General features: G+C 40.1%; 1 protein-coding gene across 1 annotated transcript in view; it reads left to right on the forward strand.

Moving 5' to 3' along the window:
* The window catches only part of f8 (coagulation factor VIII, procoagulant component), an 81,477-nt gene that overhangs the window by 45,240 nt on the left and 18,925 nt on the right, over window positions 1-17,312 (forward strand). Inside the window, exons 12-16 of the mRNA XM_059977235.1 lie at window positions 1,764-1,973; window positions 3,181-4,372; window positions 10,130-10,298; window positions 14,352-14,591; window positions 14,852-15,080. Of these exons, the coding sequence (XP_059833218.1) occupies window positions 1,764-1,973; window positions 3,181-4,372; window positions 10,130-10,298; window positions 14,352-14,591; window positions 14,852-15,080 (2,040 nt within the window). The remainder of the gene's footprint in view (window positions 1-1,763; window positions 1,974-3,180; window positions 4,373-10,129; window positions 10,299-14,351; window positions 14,592-14,851; window positions 15,081-17,312) is intronic.

The raw sequence follows: 17,312 nt of genomic DNA on the forward strand, positions 1-17,312 counted from the left end.
GAAAGATACCCATACATTACAGAGACTATGTTTAAAAAGCCACACAAGAAAGACCATCAAACACCCAATGTGCAAGAAAAAGATCAAATCGTACAAACAATAAAAAAGTAAACAGTCACTTAGATCACATTTCTTCCCCATTCTGATGTTTGGTCTGAACTATTGAACCTCTTGACCATGTCATTGAGATGGTGCCGCATGATTGGCTGATTAGATAATTGCATTTATGAGCAGGTGTACCTAATATAGTGGCCACTGAGTGTGTAGCATGAAGTTTATTGTTTTGCAGCAGTGGTACAGTACAATACATAAAATACTATATATTACAATAAAATATTAAAAATATAAGTAAATAGTGCAAAAAGAGAGCAAAATAGTGTTCATGGATTCACGGACTAGAAGTCTGACAGCAGAGCTAAATCATTGTGTGCATATTCAGGCTCCTATACCTCCTCTCTGAATGTAGAAATGAGAAGAGGGCATGTCCTGAATGGTGAAGGTCCTTCATGATAGATGCCATCTTTCTGAGGCATCATCTTTTGTAAATGTCCTTGGAGGGTTGTGCCCATGATAGAACTGACAGAGACTACAACTCTCTGCAGATTTTTTCAACCCTCTGCATTGGAGTCTGTATCCCAGACAGTGATGTAACCAGTTATAGTCCCCAATGTCATCCTGCTGTTTATTGATTACAGTTCAGTCTTCAATACCATCATTCACTCAGAATTAATCAACATGCTTAAAAACCTGGGCCTCTGTACCTCCCTCTGCAGCTGGATCTTTAACTTCCTCCTCAGCACACACAGTCAGTGCAGATTGGAATTAACATTTCCTTCTCACTGTCAGTCAATGCAGGCCCATCTCTTTACTCTCGCTACACTCATGGCTGTGTGGCTAGGCACAGTTTAAACCCCATCTATAAATTTGTGAATGACACAGCTGATTTTGGTGGAATTTCAGACAGTGACAAGGAAGTGTACAGGAGTGAGATGATTAGCTGATTGTGTGGTGTTGCAACAACAACCTTGCACTCAGTGTCAGTAAGAGGAGTGAATTGAAGGTGGACTTTATGAATGGGTAGACAAGAGAACACACAGCAGTCCTCATTGAGTGGTCAGCAGTGGAAGTGGTGAGCAGCCTCATGTTTCTGACTGGTGAACAGAGAGCCAGCAAGATTTTTGTTGTGGTGGTAGGCAAATTGCAGCAAGTCCAGGTCCTTGCTTAGGCATGAGTTAATTCTAGCCATGACCAGCCTTACAATGCACTTCATTATGGTAGCTGTGAGTGTTATCAGGCAATAGTCATTGAGGCAGCTCACCCTGCTCTTCTTGGGCACCAGGAAGATTGTTGCCCTTTTAAAGCAGATGGGAACCTCTGAAGACATGCTTCCATGTGCCATGATAGTGGCAGGAGAGACAGGCATGAGAAAAAATTTCTTCACCCAGACCTTAGGAACGCTTCCAAAATTTCCACCCAAGAGGGCCTAAGCCATTGAACATATTGAAGTCAGAGATCAATAGTATATTAGATATTGAAGGAATCAGGAGATTTATGGTTATGGCAGGAAAATGGCAATGCGGTAAAGATCAGCTATTATCTTACTGAATACTAGAGCAAGCATAAGGAGCCAAATTGCCAATTCTATTTCTTTTATTAACATACATGCTTCGGTCATAGTGAGTTTTGTGTTATTCAATACTATTCCAGTTTACATATTTGTTATACTTAAGATATTGACATATGTGTAACTTGCTATTTTGCAGGTATTAATGGGTTTGTATTTGAAAATGTCCCCAAATTGAAGTTTTGCATGAATGAACTGATTTTTTGGCATGTAATACTTGGCGCCCAAGAGAAGTTTCTTTCAATCTACTTCCATGGACAAACATTTAAATATGATGGTGTGTATGCGGACGTGTTAACTCTCTTCCCATTTTCCAGTGAAACAATCCATATGGACATGGATAACATTGGTAAGTAATGGAGATTCTAGTTCTACTTCTGCAGGAAAATGAGACAGTGAATGTCCATGGATCACTGTGGATGTGATTCAAGCAGTTATGCCCTTTAGTGCTCCACTGGAGTTCATAGGAACAGCAAAACAGAATCCATTGTGTATGAAGCAGGAAGCACCAGTATTATTATGGTTGCATCTCCAGAATTTATGTACCACACAAAGCCAGAAAATTCAGCAATGATTACAGAAAAGAGGCAATTATGGCAATCAACTGTCACCTAAAGGCCTTCTTTGGAGTGAAATTCAACCATATTAACCAATGAGTCTATCTAGCGGTTAATATACCACATCCTGAGTCAACTAAGTAAGAACTTCCAGCACCAGAAAGCCCAGCACAGGCATTTCCCAAACTCTTCCCTGATGACAGATAACTATAAGTTTGCTCTAAGTCATCAATAAAAATAGAAATTGCTAGGATAATCACTAGACCAGGCCTATCTGTGGAGACAGGATTAATGATGCATCAGAACCTAGTGATGAAGGATCTATAATCTGAACTTCATCGGTACCCTCACAGTAAAAATTAGTATAACCAGTAGGTTCTGCCATATTCTTGACCAGAGTTATGATTCTGGTCAAGAATATGGGTGATCATCCACAGCTCAGATTTACATAATATATCTATTAGTAAGTTGGTTTACATACAAGTACTTTCATGGACTCTTTCTATGTTATTACTTCCCACACAAACCGTCCAAAAAATTGTCATTTTTATTCTACAAGATTCAGTACTATATGCTGGGTTCATTTCAATTCATCTTCAGCAAGCAGGTTTTTAGTCAATAGGGACTTTAATAAAAATCAGACTTTATTGTATCAATTCATTGCTGAATTTGGAACTCCTAGTTAATGCAAGTACTAAAAAACGGGAAACAAATATGAGAACGCAAGTCAGTGAAGGTGTTTACAGTAGCTTTATTCTGTCTGGAAAATGGCAAGGTTATATTAAGCTCCAATTAAGTATACAGTTCATTGTCAGTTGCTCAAACTTTGGAATTCCTATTAGATTTTAGGAAATCTTAATTGCAGTCTGATATTCCAACATAACAAAGCAATAAATGTGTATCTCCATGGTTGCATTTAGATTAATTAATTTTAAGAAAAGATTTTTATGTGCTTATCATTTTATCAAGTTACGTTGTTATTAATCTCCCAAACTTTAGGTTCCTGGGTCCTGGAACCTCTCAACCATCATTACCAAATTCAAGGAATGCGGGCAAAATACAGTGTTCGTAACTGTGACAATGATCCAGAGAACTTTGAAGACATTTTTATAGAAATTGATTCGAAAGAAGGTGATCTTGACCTTGCACATGGAAGTATACTTAGAGATGAAATAAGAAGCCCTGTTGCCGCACCACGTGGAATCAAAGGATACAGCAATAATCTAACTGACTTTTATGAAGCAATTGATGTGGAGGAAAAAATTAATGTTACAGATAATGAACAAAACACAACTGAGATAGATCCAGTGTGGTCTCATTGCAAGCAATGGCAATATCCTGATTTAGGGAAACAGTTAAGGAAGGTAAAGAAAGGCATTCAATTGCTAAATGATGGGATTGACAAACATATTTCCAAACACGACAATGATCTGAATCGAACAGTTAAAAAGGATTTCTATGTCCCGCCTAAAACTGGCAAAGATCCAATCATAATAGAATCTGAAAAGATTTACAATAACTCTTTGTTCTACAAGCTCAGCAGAGTTAACAATGAGGATATTGATGAGTTAGTTAAAGCAAAATTCAGCTCATACAGCCCTATTCAGTCAAACAGAATGAGAGAGATAACATTACATGACCTTCTGAAATCTAACCTGACCTCTGCTGGAGTTATCAGTAAAATAAATTTGCTCTTTGCAAATCAGACTCATGAAATGGAAGATGCTTTATCAAACAAACTGAAAACCAATGAAAGCCAGAAGCTGTTGGATAGGGTTACCATGGACACCAACCCTCTCAAAACTAGCAATGAAACAGAACAAATGAAATTCTTGGAGAATGAAACAGAAATAGAGTTTATGGAGTCTTCAGATATAAGACTAAACCAGACGTTACTAGATAAGAATTCAACCACAGCAGCTAAATTCAGTTCCATACTGGCCGAGAACATGTTGTTTGATTATGATGACTATGAAGAAGGAAGCTACAGTGGAGAAGGTGATAAGTCCAACTATAATGATATGTATGATATCAACATCAGAAAGTTCTCTAACAGAGAGCTATGCCTAGAAGAGGAGCCAAGGCATGTTCTACGAACGTCCAATTCACAATCTAGATACTATTACATTGCAGCAGTAGAGATGGTGTGGGATTATGAAGGTGATAAAGCAGATGGAGCTTCTGAGTACAGGTAAATATAGATTTTGCATCTTTCCAGTGACAGTGCTCTGTGTAGATGTGCTCAATGGTGGGGAGTGCTTTACCTGTGATGGACTGGGCCATATCCATTTCTTTGTGCAGGATTTTCCATTCAAGGGCATTGGTGTTTCCGTACCAGGATGTGATGCAAACAGTCCATATAATCTTCACCACACATCTATAGAAGTCTGTCAAAGTTTTAGATGTCATGCGGAATCTTCGCAAACTTCTATGGAAGTACAGGCACTTCCATGCTTTCTTCATAACTGCAGTTATGTGCTGGGCCCAGGACAGGTCCTCTGAAATGATGACACTGAAGAATTTAAAGTTGCTGACTCTCTCCACCTCTGATCCCCCAATGAGGACTGGCTCATGGATGTCTGGTTTTCTTTTCCTTAAGTCAAGTCATCTCCTTGGTCTTGCTAACACTGAGTGAGAAGTTGCTTTTGTGGCACCACTCAGCCAAATTTTCTGTCTCCCTTCTATATGCTGATTCATCACCACCTTTGATTCAGCCAAGACAATCGTGTCAACATCAAACTTGAATATGGCATTGGAGCTGTGCTTAGCCATACAGTCATAAGTGAGTAGAGCAGGGGACTAAACACACAGCCTTGTGGTTTACCTGTACTGATGGAGATCGTGGAGGAGATATTGTTGCCAATCTGAACTGACTGGAGTCTATAAGTGAGGAAATCATGGATCTAGTTGCACAAGGAGGTACTGCGGCCAAGGTCTCGAAGTTTTTTGATTAGTTTTAAGGGGATAATAGTATTGAATGCTAAGCTGTAATTGATAATGAGCATTCTGATCATCTTTGCTGTCCAGGTGTTCTAGGGTTGCAAATTGGAGTGGATTGCAGTCACTTCTTCAGCAGGAGTTGATATGTTTCATCACCAACCTCTCAAAACACTTCATCACAGTAGATGTAAGTGCAACTCTGTGATAGTCATTGAGGGAGGTTACCATGTTCTTCTTAGGCACCAGTGTAATTGAAGCCTGCTTGAAGCAGGTGGGTACCTCAGACCGACAAAGCAAAAAATTAAAGATATTGGTGAAAACTCCAGTCAGTTGATCAGCACAGGTCTTTAGTATTTAACCAGGTACCCCATCTAGGCTGGATGCTTTCCATGGGTTCACGTCATGATTTTTCAGATTCAAAGGATGCTCTCTCATCAGCCTCAGAGACTGAAATCACAGGGACATTGGGGGCTGTTGGAGTTTGTGAAAGTTCCTCTATATTAAGATGGTCAAAGTGAGCACAGGGGCCTTTGAACTTATCTGCAAGTGAAGCTTTGTTGTCACCTGTGTCGCTTAGTTTCACTTTGGAAGAGGTAATAACATTCAAGCCTTGCCAAGCATCCCTCAGTGATTCAAGTTTAGTCTGGAAGTGCTACTTCACCTGTGAGATGGCTTTCCAGAGATTGTACATGGACCTCCTGTTCCTTACTTGGTCATTAGACCTGAATGTCACAGGTCTGGCCCTCAGCAGATTGCAGATTTCATTAAACATCCAGGGCTTCTGCTTGGGGAAGAGTGAATGATTTTCTGGGGACACATTCATCCATGACTGTTCTTATAGAGTCCAATACAACTGTGGTACATTCATTCAGATCCTCTGATGGGTCCTTGAGCACAGCCTAGTCCACCAACTTGAAACAATCCCATAGCTGCTCTTCTGCCTCCCATGACCACCTTTTTGTAGTCTGTATCTCTGGAGCCTTGCTCTTTAGCCTCTGCCTGTATGCAGGTAGGAGAAGGGCAGCCTAGTGATTGGATTTTTTGAAATGTGGATTGGACATAGAATGGTACACATTCCTTATGGCATTGGTCTAACGTGTTTGGAACCCTGGTGCGGCAGGTTATATGCTGATGATAATTGGGCAGAGGCTTCTTCAACCAAGCCTGATTGAAGTCCCCAACTATGATTTGAAATGGGTCAGGGTGGACTATCAGTTGTTTGGTGATGGTGACTACTAATCTCTCAAGTGTCTGATTACTGTGGGCTTCTGGCGGTATGTAAACTGTGGTCAGGATCATGGAAGAGGACTCTTTTAGTAAGTAGAACAGTCAGCACTTAATCATTAGATTTTCCAGGTCAGGGGAACAAGAGGATGGCAAAACCACCACTTTGAAACACCACAGAGAATTTATCATGAAACACAGATCCCACCTTTTGCCTTCTCTGAATCAGCAATTTGGTCCTTCCTGTGTACTGAGAAGCCCTTGGGTCTGATTGTCAAATCCAGTATGTTCAGAGTGAGCCATGTCTCTGTGAAACACAGAACCCAGCAATTCCTCATTACCCTCCGATACAGCAATTTTGCCCTTAGGTCCTCAATCTTGTTCTCTAGTGACTGTACATTTGCTAACAGGATGTTGGGTAGAGGGGGCTGTCATCCTGCTGCATTTCAGCCTGGCTTGGAGCCCCCTTCCCCCTCCATCCCCTCCAGCCATGGCGATATACCTTCGTCTGCTTAAAGGTGCCATACCTGCATGCCTCAGAGTTAAGTCCGCGATGTCCTTCAGAAGATTGTAAAATTGCTAGTTCATTAAGATGGTTAAAAAGTACGTTGCCTAAAGAGAAATTGTATGCTGCAGATTGCAGTGAGAGTAATTCAAAAAAGATATATTTAAAAGTTTTGTAAGTAGCCTGCACAACGCCGTTGTGTTACACTGGTGCCATCTTGGCTTGTTAGATAAACCAATAATATAATTACTGATTTATATCATGTACAATTGTATTATATTAAACACTGGAAAAAGAGCAGGAATAGGTCATTTGATAGTAAACAAATTCAATATCCTTTTGTAGAATTCTTCCCTTAGTCTTTGATCCCTCAAACCCATTGAAAGATACCTAACTCGGTCTTGGATATGTTTAATGCTTGGACTCCAGCTGCTTTCTGTGGCAAAGAATTCCACAGATTCACCTCTCTGGGAGAGGAAGTTTCTTTGCAACATAGTCTCAAATAGTTTACTCAGGATGCTTCGACTGACACCCAGGCCCGAACCTCACGGCCATTAGGAACATCATCCCGAACCCAAACTGGTCAGTCCTGTTGAATTAGGGTAGAAATACTGAATAAAGTAGCATATATTGTATATGTACCTCGCTATACATAGATTGCATATGTAGTGTTCTTCCTTCAACTGTTCAACAAACAGATCTTTAGCAAAAATATGGTGTAGTCTGCTTTCACACTTATTGCTGCAAATCATTTGAATAAGATGCTAGACAAGTACTTGTCCTTCTTCCTCAATGGTCCTGTCATTTGTGTCTATTGGCTGCATGATGTGTGTGTGGTTTTTTTACCCTCTTTCTCTGCGCTACGGTCTTTCGTTTTTTTAATTGGGTTTTTCGGGTTTCTTGTTTGTTGGCTGCCTGTAAGCAAACAAATCTCAATGTCCATCATTTATAATTTCATTGATAGTAAATGTACTTTGATTTGATGGTTAAACCACATTTGAAATGCCACCTTACAGAGAGAATGTGCAGGCGAGGGTGCAAAAGAGGGTCGGCAGGATGCTGCCTGGATTAGAGGATATGATCAATGAAGAGAGATTGTATAAACTCCTTACCTGCCCATCACCTCCCTCTGGTGCTCCTCTTTCTTCCAAGACCTTTTGTCCTCCCCTATCACGTTTTCCCTTCTCCAAACCTTTTTCTCCTTTCACCAATCAATTTCCCACCTCTGTACTTCACCCCTCCCCGTCCCAGTTTCACCTATCATCTACCTTATGTTTTATCTTCCCCTCCCCCTCACCTTCCTGCTCTGACTTTGATCTTTTTGCTCCAGAGCTGATGGTCTCTGCCCAAAACATTGACTGTTTACTCTTTTCAATAGCTGCTGCTGCCTGGCCTGCTGAGTTCCTCCAGCACTATGTGTGTGTTGCTTGGATAAACTTGGTTCATTTTCTTTGGAACATTGAAGGCTGGGGAGACACCTGATAGAAGCTGATAAGATGATGAGAGGCATAGATCATGTAGACAGAATACTTTTCCCAAGGTATAAAAGCCAAATACTTGAACAGATGAGAGGGGAAAGTTTAAAGGAGTTGTGTGGGGTAAGGTTTTGTTTACACAGAGAGTGGTAGGTGCCTGGAACACAGTGATAGGGATTGTGGAGGAACCAGACATAACAGTGACATTTAAGAAGCATTTAATCACACACATGAACGTGCAGGGAATGAAGGAATATGAATCACGTACAAGGAGATGGGTTCAGTGCAATTTGGCGTCATGGTGGGATGAAAGGTGTGTTGCTGTGCTATCCTGCTGTACGTTAGTTTCCCATGTTCTGAGAATCATCACTAAATACAGCAAACAAGTTAGTATAAGCTCCTGCTCAGGAAACCTTACATGTAGTTGTTGCAGTCAGTATCAGAGCATGTGATTGCAGCCCAATTCACTCAGATCCATTTAAAGAAAGGGATGAAATCAATAGATTCTGTGGCTAAGTACGTTTTATACTTTTTTTAGTGCTTTTTAATACTTTCCATTCACAGAAGAGGATCATGGTTGTTTTTAAGAGAGCTTTGCAATGGATGATGCCTAGGAATTTTGGCAGTGTACTAATGTATTTGAGGAAGAGATGTGCAATTTCATGACTTGATAGAGGTACATTGGGTGATAAGAGGCACTGATAGAGTGTAAAGCCTGCACCTTTTTCCCCAAGGCGGAAATGACGAATACAGGAGGGCACAATTTTAAGGTAATTGGAGGAAATTATAAGAGTATGTCAGAAGTAGGTTTTTTTAATACAGAGAATAGCTGCTGGGGTGATGATAGGGGCATTAGAGAGGTATTAGACTGCATCGGAGACATCTAAGAAGTTCTGAGAAAATTGGAGAGTTGTGCGGGAGGGAAGTGTTAGATTGATCCTGGAGTAGGTAAAAAGTCAGCACAATATCGTGGGCTGAAGAATCGGTACTGTCCTGTACAGTTCTACATTCTATGTCAGTGTGGTCAGTATTGCAACGTGTGAAGTGTGACCACCAGTCATCACACTAGAAATTCCTTCAAGCAACAAATTGAAAATGAGCAGGTAATTTCTTTTTAATGATGCTGGGGGAGTCATTGGCTAGGCATCATAAAATAGCTCTTGTTTCCCAAGCTGTCTGAGATGTTTAAAATCCTTGTGAACAAGCTTGAGGAGCTTCAGTTTAAAGCCTCAACCAAAAGGTGGCACATTCAGCAACGGAGCGTTTTCTCAGTCCTTTATCTTTGTGCTCAGAGTGATGGAGTGTGACTCATTCCACCGGATGATTAATAAAGATGTAACTTCTCAACAAGTGATTGCATCAGAGAGATCCGCTAATGGACAAATGTGGTCAGTTAGAAATAAAACTCAATTGTTTTCAATTTATTCATTAAATATGTTGATATGTAATACTGGAAGCTGTTAAGTTGTTAAACTCCATTCTACAGTTAATTGTAGAGAACTCTGTCTGTGGTCATCTTGATTATGGATTGTTTGGGGCTAAAGACCCCAGATTCACTGAATCAAATCAAGTAAAAACATAAACTCAAGGGAGTATATGGAAAGGCTGATAAAGTTTACATGAGTTATATTTTAAATATGAGCTGGGTAGTTATGTTATCTATCGTGTATAAAACTGTATTGCAGCTACTCTCAGGATATTTATGATATTTTATAGAAATAATTGCAGCTACAGTCATTAATGCCTTGAACTGAGGTAAATAACATCACCTCAATATCATATTTAACATGCCAATGTTATGTAGCTGGAAACAGAAATCACAGAGGCGAATACTTGGCAGTAAATTCAAGAAGGCCATGTTTATCCAATATAAAGACAGCATGTTCAAACAACCTGTGATCCGTGGAGAAAACGAAAAGCACTTGGGCATTCTTGGACCTGTTATCAGTGCCGAGATCAATGACATAATTGTGGTGAGTCAATAGCTAAAAAAGAATGTGTAGATTTATGAGTGAGTTTTTTTTAATGCTCATTGAAATAAGGTATTGCCTCAGGATTGAGTTGAACATTAAACTGAACTTCAGGAGATCCATCAACCTCACTGTGACCTTACTGCCTACCTGCACTGCACTATGCATTGTAACATTTATCCTGCACTCTGTTACTGTTTTGTTTGGTACTACCTCAACGCACCATTGTAATAAATTGATCTGTATGGACACGTTTTTCACTATACCTCGTCCATGCAATACTAATAAAGCAAAAAAAGTCCTTTCTTCTGTTTTGAACCATTTCCCTCTATGGCTTTTCCTCCCCAGTTCCAGCTCTCATTCTCTTAATACCTCTTACTAATCATCTGTTTACAGTTTCACCCAAGCAACAAACTTCAGCTCTTCAGCTCAGATTAAGTAAGGTGTTGATCAAATCTGCCTTAATATTGTCAGAGCACTGCTTGTATAACGCTACCTGTTTATAAAAAGCTGAACACTATCAACCAACAATTACTTTTTGTTGTAGGTCCTAAGTGCAGAGGAAATGTGGGAAGACTTATAAAGATGCAGATAGACAATAGACAATAGGTGCAGAAGTAGACCATATGGCCGTTCAAGCCTGCACCGCCATTTTGAGATCATGGCTGATCATCTACTATCAATACCCAGTTCCTGCCTTGTCCCCATATCCCTTGATTCTTCTACCCATAAGATACCTATCTAGCTCCTTCTTGAAAGCATCCAGAGAATTGGCCTCCACTGCCTTCTGAGGCAGTGCATTCCACACCCCCACAACTCTGGGAGAAGAAGTTTTTCCTTAACTCTGCCCTAAATGACCTACCTCTTATTCTCAAACCATGCCCTCTAGTACTAGACTCTCCCAGCATCTGGAACATATTTCCTGCCTCTATCTTGTCCAATCCCTTAATAATCTTATTTGTTGCAATCAGATCCCCTCTTAATCTTCTTAATTCCAGCGTGTACAAGCCCAGTCTCTCTAACCTCTCTGCGTAAGACGGTCCTGACATCCCAGGAATTAACCTTGTGAATCTACGCTGCACTTCCTCTACAGCCAGGATGTCCTTCCGTAACCCTGGAGACCAAAACTGTACACAATACTGAGGGTGTGGTCTCACCAGGGCCCTGTACAAATGCAAGAGGATTTCCTTGCTCTTGTACACAATTCCCTTTGTAATAAAGACCAACATTCCATTTGCCCTCTTCACTGCCTGCTGCACTTGCTCATTCACCTTCAGTGACTGATGAACAAGGAATCCTAGATCTCTTTGTATTTCTCCCTTACCTAACTTTACACCGTTCAGATAATAATCTGCCTTCCTGTTCTTACTCCCAAAGTGGATAACCTCACACTTATTCACATTAAACATCATCTGCCAAGTATCTGCCCACTCACCCAGCCTATCCAAGTCACGCTGAATTCTCCTAACATCCTCATCACATGTCACACTGCCATCCAGCTTAGTATCATTAGCAAACTTGCTGATGTTATTCTCAATGCCTTCATCTAAATCGTTGACGTAAATCATAAACAGCTGTGGTCCCAATACCGAGCCCTGTGGCACCACCTGCCATTCCGAGAAACACCCGTTCACCGTTACCCTTTGCTTTCTATCTGCCAACCAGTTTTCTATCCATGTCAATGTCTTACCCCCAATGCCATGAGCTTTGATTTTAGCCACCAATCTCCTCTGTGGGACCTTATCAAATGCCTTCTGAAAATCAAGGTACTCTACATCCACTGGATCTCCCTTGCTTAACTTCCTGGTTACATCCTTAAAAAACTCCAATAGATTAGTCAAGCATGATTTGCCCTTGGTAAATCCATGCTGGCTCAGCCCAATCCTATCATTGCTATCTAGATATGCCACTATTTCATCTTTAATAATGGACTCTAGCATCTTCTACTGATGTTAGGCTGACAGGTCGATAGTTCTCTGTTTTCTCCCTCCCTCCTTTCTTAAAAAGTGGGATAACATTAGCTATTCTCCAATCCTCAGGAATTGATCCTGAATCTAAGGAACATTGGAAAATGATTACCAATGCATCCGCAATTTCCAGGGCCACCTCCTTTAGTACCCTAGGATGCAGACCATCTGGACCTGGGGATTTGTCATCCTTCAGTCCCATCAGTCTACTCAACACCGTTTCCTTCCTAATGTCAATCTGTTTCATTTCTTCTGTTACCCTATGTCCTTGGCCCATGAATACATCTGGGAGATTGCTTGTGTCTTCCTTAGTGAAGACAGATCTAAAGTACTTATTAAATTCTTCTGCCATTTCTCTGTTTCCCATAACAATTTCACCCAATTCTTTCTTCAAGGGCCCAACATTGTTCTTAACTATCTTCTTTCTCTTCACATACCTAAAAAAGCTTTTGCTATCCTCCTTTATATTCCTGGCTAGCTTGCATTTGTACCTCATTTTTTCTCCCCGTATTGCCTTTTTAGTTAAGTTCTGCTGTTCCTTAAAAATTTCCCAATCATCTGTCCTCCCACTCACCTTAGCTCTGTCATACTTCCTTTTTTTTAATGCTATGCAATCTCTGACTTCCTTTGTCAACCACTGTGGCCCCTTTCCCCCCTTTGAATCCTTCTTTCTCCGGGGGATGAACTGATTTTGCAACTTGTGCATTATTCCCACGAATACCTCCCATTGCTGTTCCACTGTCTTTTCTGCTAGGATATTCGTCCAGTTAACTTTGGCCAGCTCCTCCCTCATGGCTCCATAGTCTCCTTTGTTCAACTGTAACTCCTCCGAGCTGCCCTTATCCTTCTCAAAATGCAGATAAAAACATCATATTATGATCACTACCTCCTAATGGCTCCTTTACTTCAAGATCGGTTATCAAATCCTGTTCATTACATAACACTAAATCCAGAATAGCCTTGTCCCTGGTCGGCTCTCGTACAAGCTGTTCCAAGAATGCATCCCGTAGTCACTCTACAAACTCCCTATCCTGGGGTCCAGCACCAACCTGATTCTCTCAGTACACCCGCATGTTGAAATCCCCCATAACTACTGCAACATTACCTTTGCCACATGCCAATGTTAACTCCCTATTCAACTTGCACCCAATATCCATGCTACTGTTTGGTGGCCTGTAGACAACACCCATTAGGGTCTTTTTGCCCTTACTGTTTCTCAATTTTATCCACACAGACTCCACTTCTCCTGATCCTATATCCACCCCCCCTTGCAAAGGACTGAATCTCATTCCTCACCAACAGGGCCACCCCACCCCCTCTGCCCACATTTCTGTCCCTACGATAGCACTTATACCCTTGTACATTCTTTTCCCAGGTCTGATCTCCCTGCAGCCATTTCTACATTCTGTACATGAGCAGCCATGCGATTATTCTGTTTGCTTTTTGGTTCAACCAATATGAACTACATTTATTATTTCCAAATGCATTGATCCTCTAGATCCATCAAAGTACCAAAATTATTATCAGATCTTATCATACTGAAAATAACATGGTGAATTCCAAAAATCAAAAGCCTGCAGCTGTGACACCAAGTCTTAAAAAGAAATGAAGTAGAGAGGTAATTTAGTGCGAGGAATAAGTGATGTATTTAATGTGAATCAAAATGAAGACAGAGAACAGTCACTTATTAATGCCTAATCCAGATAATAATCATGCACTAATGTCAATGCTCTGAATTTTTATCAGCATGCGACAGCAGAATTAGAATGATGGATAATATTTGCCAAGAAGCTACAACCAGGTGACTCTACTGAAATGAATTTTCAGTCGTAAGTTGTGGATCTTCTTTAAAAGAAGGACAAATATAAAAGAGTCATGCTGTGAATATCGTTCGGCATGACAAGCCTTTGTAATGTGCGTGCTAATTCAGAAGAAAGGGAGATCATTCTAGATTATCATTTTACAAGAAAGCAGAAAATCTATGACTGTGGTGTTCTTTTTGTTTGAAAAATGCATTAAGTGTAACAGAGGAAAACTCTGAGTAAAATGTCATTGCTCCAATTCTTGATGTGAAATTTTATTCACATAGGTGAAGTTCAAGAACATGGCCTCCAGACCCTTTTCTATTCACGCTCATGGTGTACCACGTGAATTACCAAATGAATATATATTTGAAGAGAAAGAGTTGAAAGACGGGCCAAGAAAGGAAGAAGATATTGCTAATCCAAATGAAACAAAGAACTACATTTGGCGTGTAACAAAGGGATCAGCACCCACTGATAAGGAATTTGACTGCAAAGCCTGGTCATATTACTCAGATGTCAACCCAGTAAGTTCATCTACCATTGCAAGAAGTTTATTGTTTAACTCCATTGCAGACTATATTAGTTAGTCTTCCGGCTTGTGCTTATGGGGGAATTCAAAGAAGTTTCAACTTCAGTCCCTTGAATTAACTTTAACTCAACTAAACTTCAGCATCCTCTATTAACAAACGCTTATTTCACTTTAGAATTTCCAATGACGTGCCAAACTAACTAAATGGCACGGGCTACAATATCAGAGTCACATTGTGTTCTTTCTTCTAATCAGGAACGAGACATCCACACAGGGTTGATTGGTCCTTTGATCATCTGTAAAACAGGGACGTTGTACAAGATCTCACATGGGATATCAAAGATTCAGGAATTCTCTTTGCTTTTCATGACTTTTGATGAAACCAAAAGCTGGTTCTTGGAAGATAACATCCATACGTTCTGCAGTTCTCCATGTTATCTCAAACGAGAGAGCACTGTATTTCAAAACAGTATGAAATTTCATGGTAAGAGTCCATCAGTTGACTTCAGCTTTTGCGAAAGAGTGATTGTCTAATTTCTGACAAGATCCTTGACTACAAAGTATAAAATCACATGGTCAAGGCTCAAGTTCTTAGTAAGCAAATACCATACTAGACTTTATTCCTTGAGGGGTCGAATTAAAGGGAAGCTATGCAAAGTCCTGGTTATATCATATCTGGAGAAATATGTAAAATTCTTGAGAGTTATGCAGAACTTTGATGTCATCAAATGTAAGGTTACCATGAGCAGTTACAGAAACTGGGTTTATATTCACTGAAATTTTGGAGGCCTAAGTGGGGATCAGGTTCAGGATTTTAGAGTTTGGAAACATTTTGCACATGAGAGACATTGACCTGACAATCAGAGCAAGCCCATTCGAGAGAGATGTTATGAAATATTTACAAATGCAATTGGTAGAAGTATAAAATTCTATCCTCCAAAAATGTAGAAATGAGTAATTTTAACTCTGAGATGGATTACCAGAAGATTTGAAATGGGTGCAAAGATGTACTGTATTAATGCATTTGCATGGGGCCTTAGTGATGCCTCATCTGGAGTGTGATGCAAAATTTTGCTCCCCAGCTAAGAAAAAGTTGATCTTGACATAGAGGGAGTGGAGCAAAGATTCCCGAGTTTGTTCCTGGCGTGTGGGTTTGTTATAGATGGAACGATTGAATTGAATAGGACGGTATGCTCTAAAGATCAGGTGAATGGAATGAGATCTTATTAAAATATTTAAAGTCCTTACAGAGTTTATCTGGCTGGATGCAAGGGGGTTTTTCCCTGGCTGAGGAGTAAGAAGAAAGAGGCAGAGTTTTAGACTGAAGCGAAGAGGAGTTCCTTTGCTCAGAAAGTTCAGTTTGGAATTCTGTATCTCAGGGTGGTAGTTATGCCAATGTTCATTCAAAAAAGTGATAGATTTTTGGACATAAGAGAACTGATGGATATAGGGAGAGCATTGGAAAATGGCACTGATTAAAATTTAGACAATGTCTTAATGAGGGAATAGGCTTGAAAGGCTGGATGGCCTACTCCTGCTCCCATTTCTCATATTCATAGATTGCTAAAGGTATTAAGATTTTCAGGGCTGTGTTGGACAAATAGAATGGGTTGCAAATCAGCCACAAGTTAGTCTCATTGACAGAAATGAGAAGTTGTATATTCTTCTTGTGCCTGTAATTACAAGTAATCATAGTGGTGAGAAAACCATCTTTTCTACTGTCTGTTGTTGTGAGGCATGAAGCTCAAATCAAGTCAAGGCAAGTCACTTTTTATTGTCATTTCAACCATAAACTGCTGGTACAGTACACAGTAAAAATGAAACAACGTTCCACCAGGACCCTGGTGCTACATGAAACAACACAAAACTACACTAGACTATGTGAGACAGCACAAGGCTACATTTGATTACATAAAACAACATAAAAACTGTACTAGACTACACATCTGCACAGCACTACATAAAGTGCATAACAGTGCAGCACAGTACAATAATTAATAAACAAGACAATAGGCAAATTTCAATATAATAATAAATGATGTAGATGTCAGTCTAGACTCTGAGTATTGAGGAGTCTGATGTCTTGGTGGAAGAAACTGTTACATAGTCTGGTCGTGAGAGCCCGAATGCTTTGGTACCTTTTCTCAGATGGCAGGAGAGAGAAGAGTTTGTGTGAGGGGTGTGTGGGGTCCTTCACAATGCTGTTAGCTTTGCGGGTGCAACGCGTGGTGTAAATGTTTGTAATGGCGGGAAGAGAGACCCTGATGATCTTCTCGGTTGACCTCACTATCCGCCTGACATCTCAAAGCTATGATGTTATTAATGACCGAGTAGCCAAACAAATTAATAGATTTGTACATTGCTTGCTACACAGCCTTTAGTGTACTGTACTTTCTAAATAAATCACACCTCCTTGGGTTGAAGGTACAGATAAACATGTATTCGCATTTTAATATGACCACCTTGCAACCCCATTTTACTTAACATTTTTTAGTTTTCATTTACATTAACAAAAGAATATTCTGAAATATCAAAAGTCATTATGTAATCTGCAAACAAATAAATGAATCTTGAATTCTTTTACATACGAAGGTAGAACTTTTTAACAAAAAGTTATTCGAGTTCATTATTTTGCAAATGGTGAGGGTTAAAATACTTGGCATGCACAACAAGCGAATCACGTTGGTGTAATCATAAGACAGAAGAGAATAAGAAA

This window comes from Hypanus sabinus, chromosome 8 (genome assembly GCF_030144855.1).
Source record: "Hypanus sabinus isolate sHypSab1 chromosome 8, sHypSab1.hap1, whole genome shotgun sequence".
Classification (NCBI taxonomy): Eukaryota; Metazoa; Chordata; class Chondrichthyes; order Myliobatiformes; family Dasyatidae; genus Hypanus; species Hypanus sabinus.